Here is a 23,510-nt window from a genome sequence, read left to right as displayed (position 1 = left end):
TAAGGGACTGAAACAGAAGATGGCAGCACTGCATGTACAAGGATGCCAGCTGCCGTTAAACCCCGAAGAAGAAGAAGCAGCTCTGTCCCAGAATTCATAGCGCAGCCCAGCTCAGTTTCCAACAATGGCGGCAGCTAGTTAGTTTTAATATTACTCTTATTATTCTTTCTGGGTCACAAAATAAACGTTTAACATATTTTCAGAGGAGAATGTAGCTGTGTAAACCTCAAATATCTGCTCAGTTTATCAAGACACCACATATTTTCAAAAGCGCTCCGACGTTTTCGGAGACGTCTGTTACCCACTAGCTCGATAGCGAGCCGGGGGCAAGGCTCATTAGAGCCGTGAGAACACCGGACTCCTGGCAAATCGTTTTCAAACCCACCGCTGTCTTTCGCTACTCAGGTTAAACATACATAAGTCACTTAGATAACTTAAAAATGTTATTGTATTGTTTTTACACAGCTGAATAAACGTCAAGCAGACAACTGATTATCAGAAGTGTGAGATCCTCGAGAATATACTGCGGTGTCCCGTTATATTTTAGATAGCAAGGAGCAGACGGCTGAGTTTATTAAACTCCAACGAAACAATCTGCAAATTTCATTAAAATTTAAGAAACTATCATCTTGTCTTTATTTTTAGTTAGCACAGACCTTAAACACTTCTAGCTGTAAGCTAATGATAGTTATATAAGAGCAGACACATGCTGGTGCAATAAGCTGTACGTTTTACATCCAATGGATGCATGATCTGATTAGTCGACTAATCGCAAAAATAATCGGTGACTAGTCGACTATCAAAATAATCGTTTGTGGCAGCCCTAAACAAGATGAATCCTTATTTATCTCGTTCTTGGCGTTGGTTCGGCTCTGTCTATAACAAGCTGCCTTATGGCTCAGCAAGAGTGAAAATAGGACAGAAGCCTCCTTGCAACAAGGAAAATGTGGAGTTTGCCCAATGATTGCATTACTTTTTTTAATTCAATGATTGATTGCTCATAGTCATGCTAAGACATGCCCTCAACCGCATGCTCAACCTCTTGGACTGCTTCAGATTGCAAGGCGATTGCACACAGGTCTCAAAGTGGGAGCCAACCTGTCTACAGTTACAGTCCGACTCAAACTGACTGCAGCCAATTCTTAAACGCAGAGAGATTGTCGACACATTTGTAATCGAGGACTCGACTCAGTTTGTTCTATTCTGGTTCTATTGCTTTATGAAAAGTGTCATGAAACTGATGTCCTGCAGCAACTACATCAGGGGTGGGCAACTCCAGGCCTCGAGGGCCAGTGTCCTGCAGGTTTTAGATCTCACCCTGGGTCAAAACACCTCAATCAAATGATTAGTTCATTACCAGGCCTCTGGAGAACTTAAAGGCATGCTGAGGAGGTCATTTAGCCATTTGAATCAGCTGTGTTGGATCAAGGACACATCTGAAACCTGCAGGACACGGGCCCTCGAGGCCTGGAGTTCCCCACCCCTGAATTACATCATTAATTGTGGAGGAATTGGTGTTTCGAATCTATGAGGTTGTGGCTCAACTTTGAATGTAAATAATGAAAGAGAATTTCTGCTTAACCCTTTATAGACCAACCACTGCCTGACCGAGTGTGACTGTAAAATTAACTCCCTTCCTCTTTCTTTACGTCAACTTTCTTCTGATTGGCTGCCTCTGATTGACATCATGCAGAAACAAACTGAGCCAAGAGTCTTTGAGGACCTAAGGCCGAGACCGAGCGCGCTGTGAAAAAGCAACAGCAAATTATGAATTTTTGGTAACATATATACATACGTGTCCAGTGTATATACGCACACTGAACTAATTGCATTGTTACAGGAAATATGTCCTTAAAAAATTTAAAAAAAGAAGTCGACATCTAGCCACGATGACCTGGCCCTGATGTTTTTAAACAAGAAAAGTACGGCACAGATATTCTGCATTTATCCAATCCTCATGAGAAGAAGCTGATCCAGGAGCTGAAGCTGCATCTATCTGTGTGCCTGAGCTAAAATAGTATAATTATAGTATAAATAAATAATAATAATAATAATAATACTATAAAACAGTATTATTTCCACATCATTGTACATGTTATGTTATTGTTATTTAGTACCAATGTTTGTTCTGAGCTACAAGCGTACTTTCACCAAATGCCGAGGTCTGATCGGTCAGATCCGTTTATTCGTATCCAAAAAAATCATCAAAAATTATGTTAAAAGTTTAAAAGTTTATTATGATTGGTCTTTTGTTTGCTTCGGGTTGACGATTTTTGTCCAATGACTGACAACTTTTACAATGAGTAACATTAAAATTATAACTCTCAATGTCAAGGGAATTAATCACTTTTTTAAGAGACACAAAATACTTTCCTCACTCAAAAAAGATAGAGTGCAGATTGCATTACTGCAAGAGACTCACCTCACAGATTCTGAACACTTAAAACTCAAGCGTGATTGGGTGGGACAAATTTACTATTCCTCTTTTAACTCTAAAAGTAGGCGTTGCAATATTGATCCATAAAAATCTACCATTCACTCTAAATACTATTGTAAGGGATACGGACAGACGATTTATTCTGATTACTGGGCTTTTATATGGGGAGCAAATTCTATTAGGAAGTGTTTATGCACCAAATACTTTTGATAGATTGTTTTATTCAAACCTTCTGGCAAAAACCTCCTCTGTGTGTCCGAATCACGTAATAATTGGTGGGGATTTTAACTGTGGTTTGAGTCCTGAAACTGATTATAATCCACCAAAATCTCAACCACCTTCAAAAATGGCAAAGGCTGCAATGGACTTCTGCTCAGATCTTGGTCTTTTTGATGCCTGGAGAGTTTGTAATCCACATGTGAAAGACTTTACATTTTTCTCACGCCCCCATTTTTCTTTTTCCAGAATTGATTACATGTTTGTTTCTAGATCTGTCCTTGACAGAACTCGGGGTTGTTTGATCAACACATGCGCTCTCTCAGACCACTCATCAGTCTCAATGGAGTTATTACCACCTTATTATGATCCCTTGTCTAGACACTGGCCCGGCTAAACCCAGCTCTCCTTAGTGACCCTGAATTTGTAAAATATTTAGAAGATCAGTGGGAACTTTTTCTTTCTACAAATGACTTACCGGGGGTTAATGCTTCTACTCTATGGGAGGCGGGTAAGGCATTTCTCAGGGGCTCTATTATCTCTTTCACCTCAGCGAAAAAGAAGAGCACCTTAGCCAAACAGTTAGTACTTGAACGCAACATTACTAACTTGGAGAGGGAGTTTAAGAAATCCTCGTCTGTTTCTGTGCTTAAAAAACTGGATGCAGCCAGATCAGCCCTGGACCAACTACCGTACTAACTCAGAAAGCGGAAACTGCAATATTCTATGCAAAGCATAGATTATTTGAATCGGGCAACAAACCTGGACGCTTACTTGCCCGACTTGCCCAGGGGAAAAAGGGCTCTTATGCAATATCCTCTCTAAAAGATAAGAAAGGTGTTTTACAATTCGAGGCTAAACTTATCAGCAAAATAATGAAAGAGTTCTATCAGGACTTATATTCCCCTGAGTGTCAAAATACTGTAGACGCTAGGAAATTGTTTCTTGATAATGTTAATCTCCCTATACAATCAGAGGAAAGTCGATTAGATCTTTGCAGTCCTATTAGGGCGCAGGAAATTTTAGATGCAATCAAATCCTTACAGAGTGGAAAGGCTCCAGGCCCTGACGGGTTTGGGCCAGAGTTTTATGGTGGGTCCTTTATTAAAAATTTATGTAGAATCTCTTGAGAGGGGCACACTTCCACCCACCTTAAACCTTGCCCATATATCCCTGATCTTAAAGAAGGATAAACCTGCAGATCTGTGTACATCTTACGGACCTATAAGTTTACTCGGTGTAGATTGCAAGATTTGCAATTATAGGGCTCTTGCAATTTCACTGGATGCTGAGAAAGCATTTGATCGGGTGGAGTGGGAGTATCTATTTGATGTTTTGGAAAGATTTGGTTTGGGATCTGAATTTGTCAAGTGGGTCAAACTGTTGTATGGGGCCCCAGCTGCAAGGGTGTTGGTTAACGGCTCGGTCTCAGATGTTTTTCCACTGGGTAGAGGAACGCGTCAGGGATGCCCCCTTTCTCCCATACTGTTTGCACTTGCATTGGAGCCACTGGCAGAGGCTGTAAGAACTGACCCTGAGATCTGTGGGGTAACCTTGTTGAATACTGAATACAGAATTTCCCTTTACGCAGATGACGTCTTGCTCTTTCTCACTAAGCCAGAAACTAAGAAACTAAGCCACTAAGAATCTATTCCTGCACTGACACATATCATTAATCAATTTGGCCTTTTTTCAGGGTATAAAATAAATTATGATAAATCTGAAGCTTTGCCACTGGGTGATGGGGGGAGGTGGGACACTCCTCCTAATTTTCCTTTCAGGTGGTCAACCACTGGTTTTACATATTTAGGTATCAGGCTGTCCGCAGACACAACAGAGTTGTACAAGTTGAACTTTAAACCAATTGTGGGCTCAATCAAGAATGACCTCAATAGATGGTTTGACCTCCTCCTGTCTTGGATGGGTAGAATAAGTTTAATCAAAATGAATGTTTTACCCAGAATATTATATCCCATACAAATGTTGCCTGTCAGGATCAACAGAAAAACATTCTCAGAGATTGAGGGATATCTTTCTAAATTTATATGGCATGGGAAGAAATCTAGACTAAAGATACAGATTTTACAACTGCCTACAGATGAGGGGGGGCAGGCACTTCCTAACCTTTTATATTATTACTGGGCTTGCCATGCACAAATAATCTCAGGGTGGTTACATTCCTTTCTGTACCAAGGCGAGCCACCGGTAGATACTTGGTGCTGTGACCCTCTTTCGCTTCTTAGTCTTTTATCTATTGATCTGGCTGACCTTCCTCTTGGTGTCAGAAATAATTTCATTTTGATGCCTACACTTAAGGTTTGGCATAATATTGTTGTCCACGTCGGAAGAAGAGGTTTTTCTAGTGCACTACAACCTCTAATTAGGAATAAAGCTTTCCTCCCAGGTATTGACCTGGGAGGAAAGTATAGTATATTTGATGATTGGTGTTCTAAAAATATAAGATTTATTTGCGATCTGCTTGAAAGGGGTGGTTTTATGGCCTTTAATCAAGTTCAAATTAAATATAATTTACCACAGAAACACTTCTTTGGGTTCCTACAAGTAAGGCACTTTGTAAATTCCCTTAAATTTCCAGCCAATTAACCAGTTTTGAATCCTGTTGAAAGCTTTCTTCTTAAATTTAATGACGAAATAATCACAAAAAAGAAATTTATCTCTCTTTGTTATGGGAAGTTATTGTCTTTGAATTTTGTAACCACTGATAAGGCCAGGGTTCGGTGGGAAACCGACCTGGAAGTTCAGCTTAGTGCAGAAGCATGGTCCAAAACTTTTAGATCTGCCAAGAAATTGTTTTCCTGTAACAGACTCCAGGAAAGCCATTACAGAATCTTACATAGACTGCAGCGTACGCCAGAGTTTCTAAATAAAATTCATCCTCAGATTTCTCCTCTTTGTGTAAAGTGCAATACGGATGTGGGGACCTACTACCATTGCATATGGCAATGTCCTTTAATTACTAGATTTTGGAAAAATATTGCTATAGAGCTTCGCTCAATCCTTCTCCAGTCGATCCCACTGAACCCTGGGCTGTTCGTTCTGGGTCTATCTATAGAAGGGCTCTCTCTGTCTTCTGTACAGATGCTTTTGTTAGGTAAACTTTTACATTTAGCGAGGCGATGTGTACTGTTTCAATGGATTCAGAGACAGCCCCCCACTGTTACACAATGGTACAGAGAAATGTTCAAGGTGTGACAATGGAGCGCCTTAGTGCCATCATAAAGGGCAATTGTAATGCATTCTGTAGGACATGTAGCCTTTGCCTGATCACCTACCTCGTGACCTTGCTGTGCTATTACATAAAGGGGGATCACATTTTGTTTTTAAACACAATAATTAATGTCTGTATTCCCTTTTTTTTCTCTCCCCTTTTTTTCTTTTCTTTTTTCTTTCCCTTGACTTCAAATGTGAAACGCTGTACATATTTTGACCCAGACATGTATATCTGTAACTCATGTACCTGTATTTGTTTTTTCTTCTCTTTTTCTTATTTGTATTTGGCTGTGCTGATTTGTTGCTGTTTGTGTTGTTCCAAAAATCAATAAATCATTGTTTTAAAAAAAAAATCAAGCTGAAATAATGCTGAAAATTCTTCCTGTGAAATTACATGCTCGGTGTCAATGGCTGCATTAGGAAGTGAGCCCAGAAATATTTTCAACAAACAAAATATCTGCACGAATTTGACGCGTCCGGTCTGTAAAGGCCTCGTCCAGCCTGAAGCTATTGTCACTGTTTGTCTTCTGAAATTACAGATACATTTTTCAAAGTTCGTCCTACAAAATGTTTATATTTATTTATGTTCTGCCTTCCTTTACCTTAAGTACAGTAATGTTCCAGGTGAAACTCTCCACGGCTTTGTTAAGCTTGCGACCCTTTAGTCCTTCCTTCTCTCCAAGCCGAGAGAGATCCTCGTGGAAGTCCATTCCTGTGAAGCACGAAAGCAGGAGCATTATTGAGGCAGAGCAGCTTGGGAATCGGCAAATCAAATTCAGGTGAAATATAGCTGTCAAGCGTATGGATGATTTCCCTCAGCTATCCCAGTTGCAGTTCCATGTGTGTTGTCGTATAAACCAGACTGACATGTTTACGTAAAAGCAAAAGCACTGACACATAAAGGTCAATCATCCAAAGGCAAAAACACGCTGGAAAATAAGCTGTTCAGAAAATCCAGTACAAATGTGACAGAGAACAGCTGACTTATTGTAAACAACATTTCAAACAGAGATACTTTTGTAAATATGTGCCTCATGGGAACCCAATTTAGAGAGTGCTACAGCCACCACATGCAAAGCTGTTTACTCGCAGAGCCATTCTCTGAGGAGTCACCCTAATTAAGCTCTACTGTTAGATGTTTCAGTCAGACTTGCTTATTTGATGATTTGTTAGAATTTGGGAATATCCCATGCTGCAGATCTTTTATTCATGAGACCTGATCAAAACGACACTCACACCAGCCACGCAGCCTTTCATCCATCTCTGCATACTTTACCTTCCCTCTGCACCTGAGCGATCCTCTCCTGTACTGCATCAGCATTCTCGATCAGCTGTTTCTGGGCAGCAATCATCTGAACAAACAGGAAGACAATTTCTATGTTCACTTTTTGGTCCTTTTATATGTTCAAGGTTTATGAAAAATACTATGTCAAGTATTCAGAAGGCAGTACAATATATGGACAAAAGTAATGAATGTTATTGCTACTGCATCTACTGCAGTGATATGCAGAGGCACCACTGTGTTGAGACTCAAGTACAGACTTTCAGCTTAAATGCAAGAGGTTTTACAAACTGTGCCCCGTCTTCCATTTTCAGAGGTTCAAATTAATTGGACAATTGACTGACAAGTAGTTTTGCGGCCATGTGGCCATGTGAGGCCCTTTGCCTCGTATTTCATGTCAAATGAAGTGGACATAATATCTGAAGTTGATTCACAATGTTCAATTTGTATTTTAAAGATTGTCACAGTAACATTAATGTCATTTTAAAGGTGATGCCCAAAGAGATGTGAGGGCAGGTGAAGGAGGCCATCATTAGAGACAAAACAAATCTTTCAGAGAGAGAGATTAGGCTAAATCATCAGTGTGGTGCACCAAAAGGTCTGAAGCTGCTTGTAGACAGAATTATTTCCATGGTTGAGAAAAAGAACTTCACAACATCGAAGCATTTCACGGGAGGAAACAGAATATTTGACTTCAGGTGGACATCGGCTTTTTCTCCAAGTATTAAAACCTTTTTATATTGAAATTCATATTAGATTCTCTCATTAATTTTGAACATCTGAAAATCTAAATCTAAAATTGGCTGTAATCTTGAAACTGTGCATGTAAAACCCCTTAAATTAACACCCAAAGTCTGAACTTATCACATACTGATTGTTTGATTTACAATCCAATGTGATGATGTACAGAGAAAAAACAAAAATGATCTTTGTCCCAAACTTTATGGATGGCACAAGTTATTTAAGATGAGACACTGATTGTACCAACCGAATGGTAAAAGGACGTTTGTGCAACAGCGTTGGGGATAAAAGACTAAATGCATGCTGCCGGGTGTAGCAAAATACACTGTTCCAAAAAATAGTAATGTCAAAGTATCTTACTGTATATTTTACAGTTTTGTACTGTCTTTCTAGAATATCATTAAATTTACATAAGTAGACTGTGATCTTACATGTCAAAAGTAAAATAACATAACATCACTGTACATATAGTAAAACACAATTTACTTGTTTTTTAAATATATTTTTTTGTACATATGCATATTTAGATTGTAAAAATATATTCAGAAATGTATCATGATTTCACAAATATCTGTCCGTTATTGGAAAGATCGAACTGTTGAATTCAAATGTAATGCTATGGATGTTATTTTACGGTAGTATTTTGGCGCCCCAGCTGCCGGAATATTACCATTTTTTTAAGATGTTTTTTTAACAGTGTAGCAGTACGATTACCCTGTCTGCACTCAACAAAGTGTCATGAATAACTCTAAGTAACACTTTTTCTCAAATGTGTTTGGATTTTTCTAAAGCCAGACTGAAATTTAGTTCCCGTCCATTACCTCTAGGAGTCTGTGGAAGTCTTTAAGCGAACCCTTTGCAAGCACATTGGAAGTAAATGAGGGAAAAGTATCATGCTGGATATCTGGACTCATATGGACTGAATAATATGTTAGGCCACATCGCTTCATGGAAATGAAAATTATCAACTTGCAGAGGGCTGAATTCAAAGACACCCCGAAAAGTGAAAAAAATTATGCAGCAGACTAGTTGATTTTGTCAAAATCTCACTATTTTCACCATTTTCGCTTAAAATGGTAATTTGTATGGCCAACATGTGGTTGTATGCATGCCTGAAAATATCAGGGCATGCTCCAAACGAGACAACAGATGGTGTCCAGGGGTCTCCTCCCAGATCTGCACCAGGCTGGCCAGTCAATGGAGGAACTGCCTGTATACTCTCACCACATGAGGCCGAGCATTGTTGGAGGAACCCATGCGTCAGCACGGGTTCTGACAATGAGTCCAAGGATTATATCTGGATATCAAAACTCAGTCAAGGTGCTGTTGCCTAGTGTGTAGAGAACTAAGCAATCCCTCCATGGATATGCCTGCCAAGACCATCACTGACGCACCACCAAACCAGTCATGCTGAACGACATCACAGGCAGGATAATGTTCGAAGCTCCCCCAGACCCTTCCACGTTTGTCACATGTGCTCAGGATGAACCTGCTGTCTGTGAAAGACACAGGGACCCAGTGGTGGACCTGCCAATTCTTGCATTCTATGGCAAATACCAACTGGGCTCCACGGTGCCAGGCGTCGAGTTCAGCGCTCACTTAAGAGTGCCTGGGCCCCAGGCCAACCTCTTCAAGTCTGTTTCTGATTGTCATAGCAGGTTTGGCAAACATTGTTCTGCCTGTGACCAAACACTCATACCTGTGGCCAGCTCAAGGTCATTTTGTAGCTCTGGGAGTGCTCTTACTTGTACAAACTAGCAGAATGCTCCAGTTGATGCAATAATACCACTGATCATGGACTATTTACGGAAGAAATTTCACAAACTGACTTTTTGCAACGGTAGCATCCCAGACTCTTTACAACAATCCATTTATTCATAAATGTTTATAAAGGAAGATTGCATTGCTCAGTGTTTGACTTTGTGCAGATATAAGGATATAAGGGCCTAAAAACACCTGAATTCAAAGATTAAGAGGTGTGGCCCAATATTTTAGTGTAGTGTATTTGAAAATGTGACATATCACATAGTCTGGGCCATACAAGATCTAACCTTTACCTGATTTAAATGTGACCATTTTCTTCTTCCAGATACTCTCCTGGGAATCTCAGGGCTACAGATTAAGGTTTTGAATCTCAAGGTTTCCTGGAAGTCCCATTATGACTATTAGGAAACGATGTAAAATAGCACTGTGCACTCTGAACCAGACAGAGAGCAAAAATCATCGTGAAGGATCATCGTTGGCGTTGAGAGGCGTGCCTCCAGCTGTTTTCCCCCAAAGGTGGCACATAAAGTCAAGAGCGTGTCCACGGCCATGCTAATATTATTTGAGACATTCACGAGGTTGTTCTTCCCTCAGAGTCACAATGTCCAGGCATCAGTTCTACTGTAATGTCATGAGGGTTCTGAGGGATAGCTTTCAATGTAAATGACCAGAACCTTTCTGGTACTTTGTTCTTGTTCCTTAAGTTTAAAATCAAGTCAAAGTGCAGCTGTTTTTACACACTGGAGGAGATTAAAAATGTAACGGAAAAGAATGGGACTTCCAGAGAGCAATCTAAATATAGTAGAACAAGTCCAGAGATGGAGAGATCAGCTAAATGGGCAACTTATTATCAAGTATTAAAAGCCCCGGTCATCTGGGCCTTTCTGTGTGGAATTTGGATATTCGTGCTACACCTCTCTGAGTGGGCATACTCCAGATTCCTCCCACAGTCTAAAGACATGCATATAAAATTAACGATAGGTAATAAGTTAATAGGCTCTCTTTATACATGGCTAAATCACCTGGTCGGGTACAGATTATGCCCAGAGATTTTGTTTACAAAATGTCTTTCTTTGTTTACAAAATGTAGTATGGATACTCTTTAGGGGGTATATCGTTTATATGTGCAGGGTGTTACGCAGTACGTTAAAAAAAACACTGAATGAAGCAAAAAAGTGTGTTGATGTAACTGCTGATGTAACATTGGTTGCCTGTCACTTCCAAGTCAACTCTCTCACCATTACACTGATACTCAGGCGTACAGTACATACTCTAATCTCTCAGTTACTTATATACATGATACAAAACTGAGCGCAAAATGACATACAGGCATGTACTGTAGCTTAAATACAAGCAAAATAACTTTTTAACAGTGTACTTAATCTCTTGATATTAAGAATCTCTTTTGTCAGTGTGTCCTGGGCTGAGACAATATACAACTTTCTGATCACAGCTTGTGCAGATATGAAATACAACAGAGCTGAAAATATTAGACTATGGTAATGAACTGATCACTCTTAAGTAGGTTTTGAGCAGGTTCCATCTTCCTTGATGTAAACAGGTACTGTTTTTCTTTGTTTTAAAATAACCTAACCTAAATCATTGGGTGAAACAAATGATGACATTTTACATTAAACTTATATAAAATCAAGTAACTGATCCTCGATTTTCTTCTAATTACATCAGTGTTCTGCTGGAACACTCTGGGTCCTGGTATCCCTGTGGATGACACGTACCACCCACTTAAACAGCACTGCAGACCAAGCAGCTTGGGTTAGTACGGCAAAGTTCTGCAACATGGGAACATACTGATGTCATTGCTATCTCTAAATAATGAAGAATTTGCTAAACTAACTATAGCAAGAGTTGTAACTATATTTTCTCATTTAAATCAGTCAGGTTGCCTCAAATCACTGAAAGAAATAAAAAGGGAAAAAAGGGCTGAATACAGGAAGAGAGAGGGAGCTTTTTGTGTGGTGACTGAGCGCTGTGTGTTTGTGCTCAGAAAGGCTGAAGAGGTGTGATGTTTGATTGGAGATCACACCAACTATGGCATCATGACACTGACCTGCTGGGCTGCATTTGCTGGGTTTTGCCGAAAACATCATCAGCTGCACTCACATACGTAAATAACCACATTGTTCTGAGGTATGTGTAGGAGTAAATAGCTGAGCACTAAAAGAGGTGGGAGAGTCTCATCCTGATCTAATGCAAGAGGAGATTGAGTAGGAGGTGTGTGTGTGTGTGTGTGTGTGCGTGCTCGTGGGTGACGGTTTCATGCATGTCACCACAGAGCTGCTGTATAATTAATGCCTATAGACGATGCAAATGTACGTAAGCAAAGGTCTGCACACTCAGTGATGCAGTGTTAGATGTCAAAAAAAAACTTCACAAACTGTGGAAAAGTTTCTGATGCTAAAGGTTTCAGCCAAAGGAGCAAAATTAGCAAGAGCAGCATAATGAGGAGCTCGTAAGTGACACAGAGCTCAGGAAGATACATATCATGGTCTAACTACATATACGTAGGTCTCACAAAGCACAGTTAAAATTAGCACTGCAAACACCTAGCATGTCAAGTCTCATAATCATTATATTTATGATTTCATTGGCTAAATTCACTCTTTCTGATTGGTGCAGATGGTTGTTTTGAAAAAAAAAACAACTACTGAAAATTAGGTTGACATTTGACCTCAAAGAAAGCTATGTCTGAGACTGGGTGTGGTTTAACTGACATTCTAGGTCCTGGTGACTGAGAAACCACCAGGTGGAAGCTAACCAGGAGCATTATTCAAACCTAAACTTCAGTCCCCAGCTTATGGTTTGATCCAGACCTGGAGATTACTAATGATTATTAGTCTAACCCCCTCCGTGAATCGCTACCTTATCGTGGTGGTGGGGTTTGTGTGTCCCAGGGATCCCAGGGGCTATGTTGTCCGGGGGCTTCTGTCCCCTGGTAGGGTCTTCCATGTCAAGACCCTACGGAAGACCCTACTATCCTGAAGGTTCGGGATGTTGTAGGGCTTTCCTGGTTGACAAGCCTTTACAATGTTTCGTGGAGATCAGGGGGGCACCTCTGGATTGGCAAACCGGGGTGGTGGTTCCCATCTTTAAGAAGGCGGACCGGAGGGTGTGTTCCAACTACAGTGGCATCACACTCCTCAGCCTCCCTGGGAAAGTCTATGCCAGGGTGCTAGAGAGGAGAGTCCGTCTGTTAGTCGAACCTCGGATACAGGAGGAACAATGTGGTTTTCATCCTGGTCGTGGAACACTGGACCAGCTCTTGATCCTCTCAAGGATACTTGAGGGAGCATGGGAGTTTGCCCAACCAGACTACATGTGTTTTGTGGACTTGGAGAAGGCATTCGTAGCAAGAGCTTGGTCCGCATAGCCGGCAACAAGTCAGACTCACACCCGGTGGGTGATGGGCTCTGCCAGGGCTGCCCTTTGTCACCGATTCTGTTCATACTTTTTATGGAAAGAATTTCTAGGCGTAGCCAAGTGGCAGAAGGCTTTCACTTGGGTGGTCTCAGGAGCTCATCTCTGCTTTTTGCAGATGATGTGGCTCTGTTGGCTTCATCGGGTGATGGCCTCCAGCTCGCACTGCAACGTTTCACAGCCAAGTGTGAAGCAGTGAAAATGAGAATCAGCACCTCCAAATCTGAGGCCATGGTCCTCAGCCGGAAAAGGGTGGAGTGCCCACTCCGGGTCAGGGACGAGTTCTTGCCCCAAGTGGAGGAGTTTAAGTATCTCAGGGTCTTGTTCACGAGCGACGGGAGAAGGGAGATGGATTGGTGCTGCGGCTGCAGTGATGTGGACGCTGCACCGGTCCGTCATAGTGAAGAGAGAGTAAAGCCCTATAAGCCCCCAACTGAGTTCATATTTTTTGGCATATTTATCACACTTCCATGCTTCAGCTCATTAAACTAATTTTAATATTGGACCACGATAATCCAAGAAAATGCAAAATCCAAGTTTTAAATAATGATTGCCTTTGTTAAAAGACCACGTGAAAAAGTAATGTCCCCTAAACCTAATAACTAGTTGTGGTGGAATTTTGGCCCACTCTTTTGCAGAGGATTGTCTTAATTCGTCTGTTTAAGCGCCTTAAGATCAGAATAAACGGTGAGTCTGGACTTGTTTTGTTTTGGGGGGGTTTAGAGCCATCGAGAGGTGGACTTGCTGGTTTGTTTCAGACCTTTCTCCTGCTGCATAACATAAACATGCATGAGCGTCAGGGCATGAAATGACTGGGAATTATCCTTGCAGATTTTCTAGCAGAGAGCAGAATGGTTCATGGTTGGGCAAAGTGTGACAAATATGCAAAAATCTAAGAAATCAGGAAAAAGGGCAAATACTTTTTGACTCATGACCTCCAGCTTGCAGCAAAAACGTAGGTTACACCACTATGACGAGTGCAAGCTGATGGTCTAAAAAGTGTTGCATCATAAACAGGATTGGCCAGTTACAATCATTTTCCTAGAGCAACTACGATGCAGTTCACAGCGATATTTGTCTGTGCAGTTCGTCAGAAATTTTTCTTCATGTTTGCACAAGACAGGAATTACTGCAACTTTCTTTTTTAAGGAAGCAGTTAGCTCAATAAATGTGTCTTACTGACCGTTTCATAAGCAGCGAGCAGTTTGCGAGTTGGTTCCGAGAGGCCGACCAGGGGCTCCAGACATGGATAGCCATCCTTCAGAACCATGGTGGCCCCCATAGTGCCCTCAGGACTCTGTAGCCTCGTGCCCAAGGTCTGGATGCACTGCTTCAGTTTGGCCACAGTGGGGAGCCCACACTGCTCTTTGAAACTGGCTGTGGTGCTCTGGAAATGGTGTGAAGGTAAACAGACAGAGAAGAGAGGGAAAATAGTGTTAGATCTGATGTACAGTTCCGGCTGTAAGATTAAGCTGGGAAAAGCCAAAAATCATGACACGGCCCGCTCACTTCCCCTCCGTTCCCCTGTCATCTGCTGTCTCCCTTGTGAATTAAATCAATATGGCACTCACTGCTGCCTTTAATCCAGTGAAATCAGTCTAAGCTTAAGCGCATTTAGCAAAAAAAGGAGACAATATGGCATAAATCTGGAACAGGAAATCAAAGCAATTAGAGTGTGTGTTGGATGGGGGGATGCAAGATCGGGATGGTTCACAGATTTGAGTGTGACAGATTAAAGGACTCATTTGCTGAACTGCCATTCAGGGTCACTTCATAACAAAGGTAAAAGGTTTATTTCTGCATGTATGAGCACTAGAATATAAAGCCTCTGCTGTTGCACTGAATGCCATTTGCCACTTGCCACATCCCCAACTGGACTAGCAATTATCATGCTCCACCTGTGTGTAAGTGCATCTGTGTCTGTGAATGTGACAGACACAGAGAAGCATGATGAATAATATCTGTGGCAGATGAGCCCACAGCTGGACTCATGGCAGAGAGACAGAGAGAAGCAGGGTGTACAATGAGACTGAAGCAGGAGGATTAAAAGCAGTTTCTGAGTGAGTAAAAAGTGTTTCTGCGTAGCACTCGGTGTGTGTGCGTGGGTTTGTGTGGGAGTGTGTCTGACAGACTGACTGGGTGGGATTGGATGATCAATGAGATGGCAGGAAATTTGCTCTCTGCTTTCCACTGAAAAGGATTGACATTTTTCAACCAGAGATTCATTCCAGTTTTTAAATTCACAGACCTACACTACATGGATGAAACCGTGCAGTCACCCAAACATTACACACAAGCAGACATTTCTGTCGCATCATAGCAGGAAAATCATGTGTGTGTTCATAATAGCCGCATTTATCATGGGCACTCTGATTCCTCCATCATTAATGTGGCTGATTGTCCTCCTGGACATTTTTTAAAAACTGTGGTTGTTCTATTAGGAAGCTGAAGATATTAGAGGATAGTTTGAACCAACAGAAACACGTTGGGACTCTGACATCTGAGAAGATTTTAAATTGATATTGTGAACTTAACAGCAGTTACAAACAGACTGTATATAAAGGATACAGCTGCCATGAAGTCACCAACTGGTTAGTGAAGTGGTTTTGCCATCTCCATCTTGGTATTTTGAAACCAGGTCTAAGCCAATAAACATATCATAGACTGGGCCCCATCTTAAGAAGCTCATAGTATCATATCACCCCAACAGGGCACTTCATTATCAGCCTGCTGGTTTACTTGTGGTTCCTATGATATTTAAAAGTGGAATGGGAGGCAGAGCCTTCAGCTTTCAGACTCCTCTTGTGTGAAACCAGCCTTCAGTTTGGATTCAGGAAACAGACATGCTCTCTAGTTTTAAATCTCTCTAAGTCTTTGGCAACTGGAGGCTTTCAATGATGCACTGAGTGTTTTTTAACTCTGCTTTTAATCATTAGTTGTTACTAATCTCTGGCTGTCTTCCACAGTGTATCTTTTGTCTCGTCGTCCACAGCTCACCAAAAACCGGTCGTGGCTGATGGCTGCCCCTCCCTGAGCCTGATTCTGACAGAGGTTTCTTCGCGTTCAAAGGGATTTTTTCGTTCCCACTGTCGCCATTTCCATGCTCACAGGGGGTTGTCTAATTTTGTGGGTTTTCTCTGTATTATTGTAGGGTCTTTCCCTTACACTATAAAGCTCACTGAGGCAGCTATTGTTGTGATTTGATGCAATGTAAATAAAATTGAACTGAATTCCTGTAACTAGTGATTAAGACTATAACATCACCTGCTAAGTTTATACTGTAGGTCACACAGCAAAGTAGGCGAGGGCTGTTCGTCCTTAAACTTCTACACAATTGGAAGTCTTTTTGTTTGGCTTCAGACCAAGAAGTTACATCGTTTAGGTCTTTTAAGTCCAATACTGACTCTTTTAACTGCATGGGTGGTCTCCACGAACTCCTGGCTGTATCTTATCTTATACAGTAATGCCTAAATACTGACTTATCTGTCTTATCCTGCTTTGTGCTTTTAAACATTCCCAGTTAATTTCTTTCTATTTTACATTGTAAAATTATATTTAGCAAGTATTTCATATCAAAACTTTTTAGTGAATGAAAGAAGAAAAGCACAAGTATTTCTGTCCCCTGCCTTCTGCTATACTTTAAAGTTGCTATTCCAGGTCATCTGAATCACGTAGTCAGGTGAATTGATTAAGGCCTGGTGTGGCCACACTTCACTGTGGCTCACTAACAGTGTTCAGAGGGACTGTGTATTATGTGTGTGAGTATCAGTTTGGACACTACATACGCCTCGTTCGTTTTCAGCACCTGGGCTTTGGCCAGTGTAACTGGGCTGATTCTGGATTATCGTTCACATAAGGTCACGTCATGCCTTCTGGGATTTAGCCTATCATTGGGTCAAACCAGTTTTGGTAAATGGTATAGAGGCATTGGATTGTATTGGAGTACCTAAACAACTGGTTTTATGCACAGAGCCGCTACCTCCAGGAACAAGAAAGTCCTAGTTTCAACACATATATGGGTATAAGGTATATATTAACATCACAATATACCTCTCTAAAAACAGATCCAGTGCAAAAAAGGATTCTTTTCACATTGCCCACCCATACATGTTGGTGTTCAGTGATAAGATGGTGGGAGCTGAGCGACCAGGTTCTATTTTCGCTGGTATTTATAATCCTCCTCCACTCTTCTCACTGACTCCTTTGTCGCTGCCTCGTCCTCCTCCTCCTCCTCCCCCACTCTCTTATTCACTCTACAGACAAGTCTAATTCTACCTGAGAGCTGAGCTCCAAAAAACTGGACTTCTTACTGCTCACTGAAACCTGGCAGCACGACTCAGATTATGCATCCCTCATTGAGCTGTGCCCGGAGGGTTATTCTTTAATCAGCCAGCCACGGACGTCGGGCTGAGGAGAAGGCCTTGCTGCGGTGTTTCCCAGCCATTCATCCAAAGTCAGTCACTTCTCTTCGTTTGAGCTGCTGCTCTTTAAAGTTCGAGAATTTTATTTCATGCGCTATAGTGTACCAATGACGCGGTCAAATCAAAGTATTTTCAAATTACTTTTTGTCTTTCACCCTGAATCTGTCCAGACTAGTTATTTCTGGTGATTTTAATATTCATATCGATGACGACTCTTTCTGCGAGGAGTTTCATCAACCTTATGAACTCTTTTCATTTTACCCAGCATGTATCTGGCCTCTTTTACACAAAAGGACACCCTCTTGTTTTAACCTTGGGCTTTAACATGGATCTTATCTGCCCCTGTTGTTATTTCTAATCATTACTGTGTTGCTTTTAATTTACTGTTATCTCCTGTTAGTGATGTAAATGTCTTGACTAACCACTATTGCCTTTCTATTTTAGACAGTGTCTGTCCTTTTTACAAAGAGATCAGCATCTGTTTTAAAATCCTCACCGTGGATTAATGGCCTTATCCACTCTTTAAAGCGTTCTTGCCGGAAACCTGAACACTTGTGGAGGAAAAGTCGTTTGCAAGTTCATTTAATTTATGTCAAAGATATTTTGGTGTCTTTTACTAATTCTGTTAGAGAAACGAGGGCTGCCTGTTCTCCAGTCTGGTTTCTAAAAGCACAGGCAATCCTAAGGTTCTGTTTAACACTATTAATAACATTGTTACCCCTGCTTCACCTGCTGTTCCCATGTCATCTGACATCGACTGTGAAAATTTAAAAAAAAATCACTCATATTAGAAATAACCTTTCTCTGTCAGCTGTCCATTTCTGCCCCAGCTCAGCTTGTAAATTTAGATCATTTTATACTTGTTTCTCTTCCTGAACCAACCCAGTTGGCTCTGTGAAAGTCTGTTGTTGTTTAGACATTTTACCTGCTTCCCTGTTTAAAGATGTTTTTCGCTCCATCAGCCCTCATATTGTTAATTCCTCTCTGGCCTCGAGTCAAGTCCCGATTTACTTTAAGAATGCGGTTAGTCACCCTATCCTAAAAAAGCCACACTAGACCCTTCTCTCTTGGGCAGCTATAGACCAATTATTATTGAGAAAAATGTTGCTAAGCAGCTAACTGCTGTTTTAAAGAACATTAACAGAGATAGCTCTTCTCTTATCTTTAATGGTGTTTTGGTGCAAAGTGACACAGGAAACTGTCCTGTCCTCCTTATGTTGGACCTAACCTCAGTCTTTGATACAGTTGATCCCCAGGTCTTGCTTGACAGGTTGAGGTATTGGGCCAGTATAATGGGATCTGCCTTACAGTGGTTTACTTCATATCTTTCTGATCATTCTTTTTGTGTAGCTACTTCAAATTATAGGTCTTCTTTAAGCCATCTTCGTTTTGGTGTACCTCAGGGTTCGGTTTTGGGGCCCTTATTATTTCTGTTTTTTAGCACACTTTGAGCACTTTTAAAGATATCTCATATCACTGCTGATGATATTCAGTTATACATCCTTTTAAGCTGCACAAGGTATCAAAACTGCATCTCTTACACAAGGATAAAAATTTTCTCCAACTTAATGAGGAAAAAAAATGAAATTCTAGTTTTTGCTCCAGAAAAGCATACAACTCTAATAATGGAAACTCTTGATCTATTAGCCTCTTATGCCAAGCCTTTTATCGGGAACCTTGGGGTAAATTATGACTCTGGTTTTACTTTAGATGGTCACATTCAGACTCTGGTTTGTTCATGTTTTTATCACTTAAAAAGTATTGCCTAGCTAAATAGTATTATCTCAAAAACAGAATTGGAAACTGTTATTCATGCTTTTGTTTTTCAAGACTAGATTACTGTAACTCATTATTCAGCTGCCTAAACAAAGCATCACTGGACCATCTGCAGACTGTACAAACGCTGCTGCCAAAACACCAACGTTTTCTCACCTCACACCGCTACTCGCCCGACTCTGTTGGCATTCAATCCAGAATACATTTCAAGATCTTGGTTCTCACTTACAGGACTCTGAATGGTCAAGCACCAGCTTACGTCAAAGAACTTTTACATCTGTATGTTCCTAGCAGGTCCCTAAGGTGACCAAAGCCTGCTATTTGTGCCATGTACGAAGCTGAAAACCAAAGGTGACTAAAGGTGACTGAGCCCTCTCAGTAGTAGCACCAGGACTCTGGAACTCTTTCCTCCTTAGTTTGTGTCTGCAGACATCACAAACCTCTTGAGCTTTTTAAAAATCAATTAAAAACACACCTTTTTACAACTGACTGATTTGATGTACTGATGTCTAATGTTTTTGTTTTCCTTTGCACAGCACTTTGTGATCAATAGCTTGAAAGGCGCTAAATAAATAAAGTTTTACTATTTACTAATTTCAGAACATTCATAAAATCCTACACCATTCACCCTTTTTAAGCATCCTATCAACATTGGGTCAGTTCACAAGCCTATTTCACCTCTGAGGCCATCCAGTGAACATAATTTTACCAAAGTTTGGATGTCATTTATATATATTTATATAAAAATAAATATTTATATTATTTACATTATATATTTATATATTCATAAATAAATATTTATATTTGCTTATTTTTCATTTATGAAATGTAAATGAACCTTGGGTCTGTCACAAGCCTGTCGCACATATTATCAAAAGTCAGTCCACATCCAGTCTCACCTGAGCATCCTCCCGCAGGTCCGTCGCTTCTTTGAGAGGGCCACTGGCTGACTTAAAAGTCTCATCCACTACCTTGATACCAGTGTGCCTCACTGTGACGTACTCTCTCCCCCGTCTCCCCACCCTCCGCACCGAAAGACCTCGCCGCTGGGCCTTCCCGCCTCCTCGTCGGTTGGTGATTGCCACGTGGACAAACAGGCTGGTGTGAGGTAAGGGGTCTCCTGCCAGGCCCAGCAGGGGCACATTACGGTAGCCAGGCTGAAGGCACTCGAAGGCCACGCTGTACTGGCCGATGAAATCATCTCCGATGTAGTCATCGTCTAATACCACAAAACGCAGCAAGGCCAGCTCGGGCATATTTACCTGGGGACAGGAAATGAACAAAAGAGATGAAATCCATTCTGCTGTGCACCAGAGCAAAAATAAAACCACGGCCAGTGAACACTTTGCAGAGTACTGACCTACATTAATGCAACACACCTCGTCTGCCTCAAAAGACTTTCTGGGGGAAAATCTCGGATAATTTAAATGTTATTATTCCAAGTCTAATTCTGGTTATTGATCCATGCTCTTACTGAAACACAGTTTTATTCATACTTGAGGGAGAGAAGAAGAAAAAAATTTACCCTGGTTTTCAGAGCAGATATCTGCTATGAATTTTTGGTTGAAATGAGATCTGAGATCTGTTTAGGGTCAGGGGTATAGGGTTAATGTTAGATTTAAACCCTTTACATGGAATTTCTACCTATATTGGCATTCTGAATTGGAAACCTTATGACAGAAGATTTCCAAGGCCAAAATGCATGTAACAGATTTTCATTTTCTTGTAATATCTGAAAAACGGCTTGTTTAGCATGTGGCTTCAATGTAACAGCTAACATTATCCCCTGTGAGGTCTAAGGTCAAAATTGAACTTTGGGAAATAATGGGAAGTTTTTCATGTGTGCCATCTTCTTTGTTTCCTGGTTGCCAGGACTTGAGAGAACCATTTAATATAAACAAAAACCCTTTTTGAATAGTTTTAGTGTTAGGGCTTGGGTTGGGATTAGAGTCATCATAACTAAGAAGCTACTCTCAGAATATTAAAATGTTAATAATGAACGGAGACAGGACTCACATATTCCCATATCATGCCTGATCCTTCTCACATCATAGCAGCAAATGTCACTTTAACACCCCACTCACACAATATTCATTCCCAAATTTTGACCTGTAAATTTCCAGATTGTTTTATTCTATTTAACTTAATGTATATAATTCACTCACTTATTGCACATAATGTCCTCTTTGTATATATGTACTTACTTACTGTATATAATGTTTTTCCCTCACTATTTTGCACAGTCGAGGAGCGTATCAGGTCACATTTCACTGCGTGTTATACTTGTATAACTGTGTATGTGACAAATAAAAAGATCTTGAATCTTGAATCTAATGTGTTTATTCAATAATGGCATTCCACCAAGACAAGCAAGGCAAGCAGTGTTTGCCTAGTTAAATCTAAAAACATGATCTGTATCCTTTTATCTCAAACACTAGAAAGTATTTCACCTATACGCATACATCCTTTACATTACTGCGATCTTATTGCTGTAATAGTAATAAGCTCCACCTTGGCGAGTAGAACAGATGCAGCCATCAATTTCACATTAGAAATCAGTAATTATGTGAGTGACCAAATGTGCAATGATCAAACAGCCGTTTTGCAAATACACACCCTCATTTTTAAATAATATTTTTAACTCACTGTAGATATTGACAGTTAGGCATGTCCCACAGTGCTCAAGCCTTTGAATAATAACAGTGGCAAAGTGATTTCTTTGTTAATAATATACTATTACAGTATACATGTTCTGAAAGTCAAGATTTAGAACATGATGTATTGCTGTAGATTAAGCAAAGTATGAGCCCTTTGAAATAATTACATTCCATATGTCTGTGAAGGTTCTCAGTCATCCAGGTCATCGTAGTCAAAGGAGCTCAGACCTCTACATTGGAGAGACCAAACAGCCACTTCACAAGCGCATGGCACAACACAGAAGAGCCACCTCCACAGGACAAGACTCAGCAGTCCATCTGCATCTTAAGGATAAAGGACACTCTTTCAAGGATGCCAATGTTCCCATTTTGGACAGAGAGGACAGATGGTTTGAAAGAGGAGTGAAAGAAGCCATCTATGTCCACTGTGAGCGACCATCTTTGAACAGAGGCGGGGGTTTACGACACCAACTCTCTGCCATCTATAATCCAGTTTTGAGATCCCTTCCCAGACGCCTTAACGCCCACTCACATCCTGGGCCATCTGACCTCAGGAATTCGCATGATAAGGTGGGGCCAGGTTTCACAATGAACACACCCGAAACTCTGGCTGATTGGGACCCACGCCCAGTTTCCCACCTTGGCTCAGGCGATTAGAGGATCATCAGGGGGTCCTTTTGTCCCTCTGTGGGGGGTCACTCCCACTAGGTTTATATCTGGGACTCTCCACCATTTGACCGTAGAACTGAAGAAGCTTCTCGGATGAGAGGTGAAACGTCTTCAAGCAACTTAAAGAAGTCCAGACGCTTTTCTTTGCAAGCTCCTTTGACTACAGTCCATATTTTTCAGACCATAAGGCTCACAGCATTTTAAGGCGCACTGTCGATGAACGGGTCAGTTTTCATACATAAGGCACATTAAGCGAAACAAAACAGTCAGATAAGTCAAACTTTACCCAACTCATTCTTCTTGCTTCCTCCACTTCCTTAACATTGATTCATTAATGTTGAATTCTCTCCAGCTGCTCGATTCCCATGTTGTTGCAGTATATTAATGACTAACCTCGTATTGTAGATGGATTATCTCAGTTGTTGTCCTGACTGAAGTTTGGTCCGTTTACAGCTGCCTGCCATGTGATTGCATTTGTCCCTAACCATCGGGAACCCTCACAGCAGGCACGTGCAGAGGGGGGGGGCTAGAGGGGCTTGAGCACCCGCCCCTTTCCTGATGGGTGCCCAAAGTGCCCCTTTGTTGAGGCAACTTTTAAAAAAAAATTATTATTATCATTTTTTTTAATGTGTGTGTGCGTGAGGAGTCTTGTCTGTGCCCCTCAACAATAATATTTAACTATTAATCACAGTTTTGCTAAATAAAAGGATCTGGCTTGCATCAGTCACATGATCACATTTAACCAATGGTCGCCCTTGACGGCAGAACGCGCTGGTTACGAGCCGGGAACGAGCTCACAAAGAGCACGCGCATTTTTTGCGGTCCGGAGCTGTAGGAGAAACACAAGTTAACTCAGAGACACAGACTGATGCGACAAACCA

At 41.0% G+C, this 23,510-nt stretch overlaps 1 protein-coding gene across 2 annotated transcripts in view; it reads right to left on the bottom strand.

Annotated features, from left to right (window-relative positions):
• plcl1 (phospholipase C like 1) overlaps positions 1–23,510 on the bottom strand; it is a 143,076-nt gene that overhangs the window by 20,259 nt on the left and 99,307 nt on the right. For both annotated transcript variants that reach the window (XM_080291197.1, XM_026146001.2), the window contains exons 8-11: positions 20,203–20,565; positions 14,290–14,493; positions 7,161–7,236; positions 6,487–6,596 (exon numbers count right to left, since the gene is read on the bottom strand). In XM_080291197.1, the coding sequence (XP_080147323.1) occupies positions 6,487–6,596; positions 7,161–7,236; positions 14,290–14,493; positions 20,203–20,565 (753 nt within the window). The remainder of the gene's footprint in view (positions 1–6,486; positions 6,597–7,160; positions 7,237–14,289; positions 14,494–20,202; positions 20,566–23,510) is intronic.

This window comes from Astatotilapia calliptera, chromosome 16 (assembly GCF_964374335.1).
Source record: "Astatotilapia calliptera chromosome 16, fAstCal68.1, whole genome shotgun sequence".
Taxonomy (NCBI): domain Eukaryota; kingdom Metazoa; phylum Chordata; class Actinopteri; order Cichliformes; family Cichlidae; genus Astatotilapia; species Astatotilapia calliptera.
The sequence above is the reverse complement of the archived record's forward strand: the minus strand, read 5'-3'. Positions and strand labels throughout refer to the sequence as shown.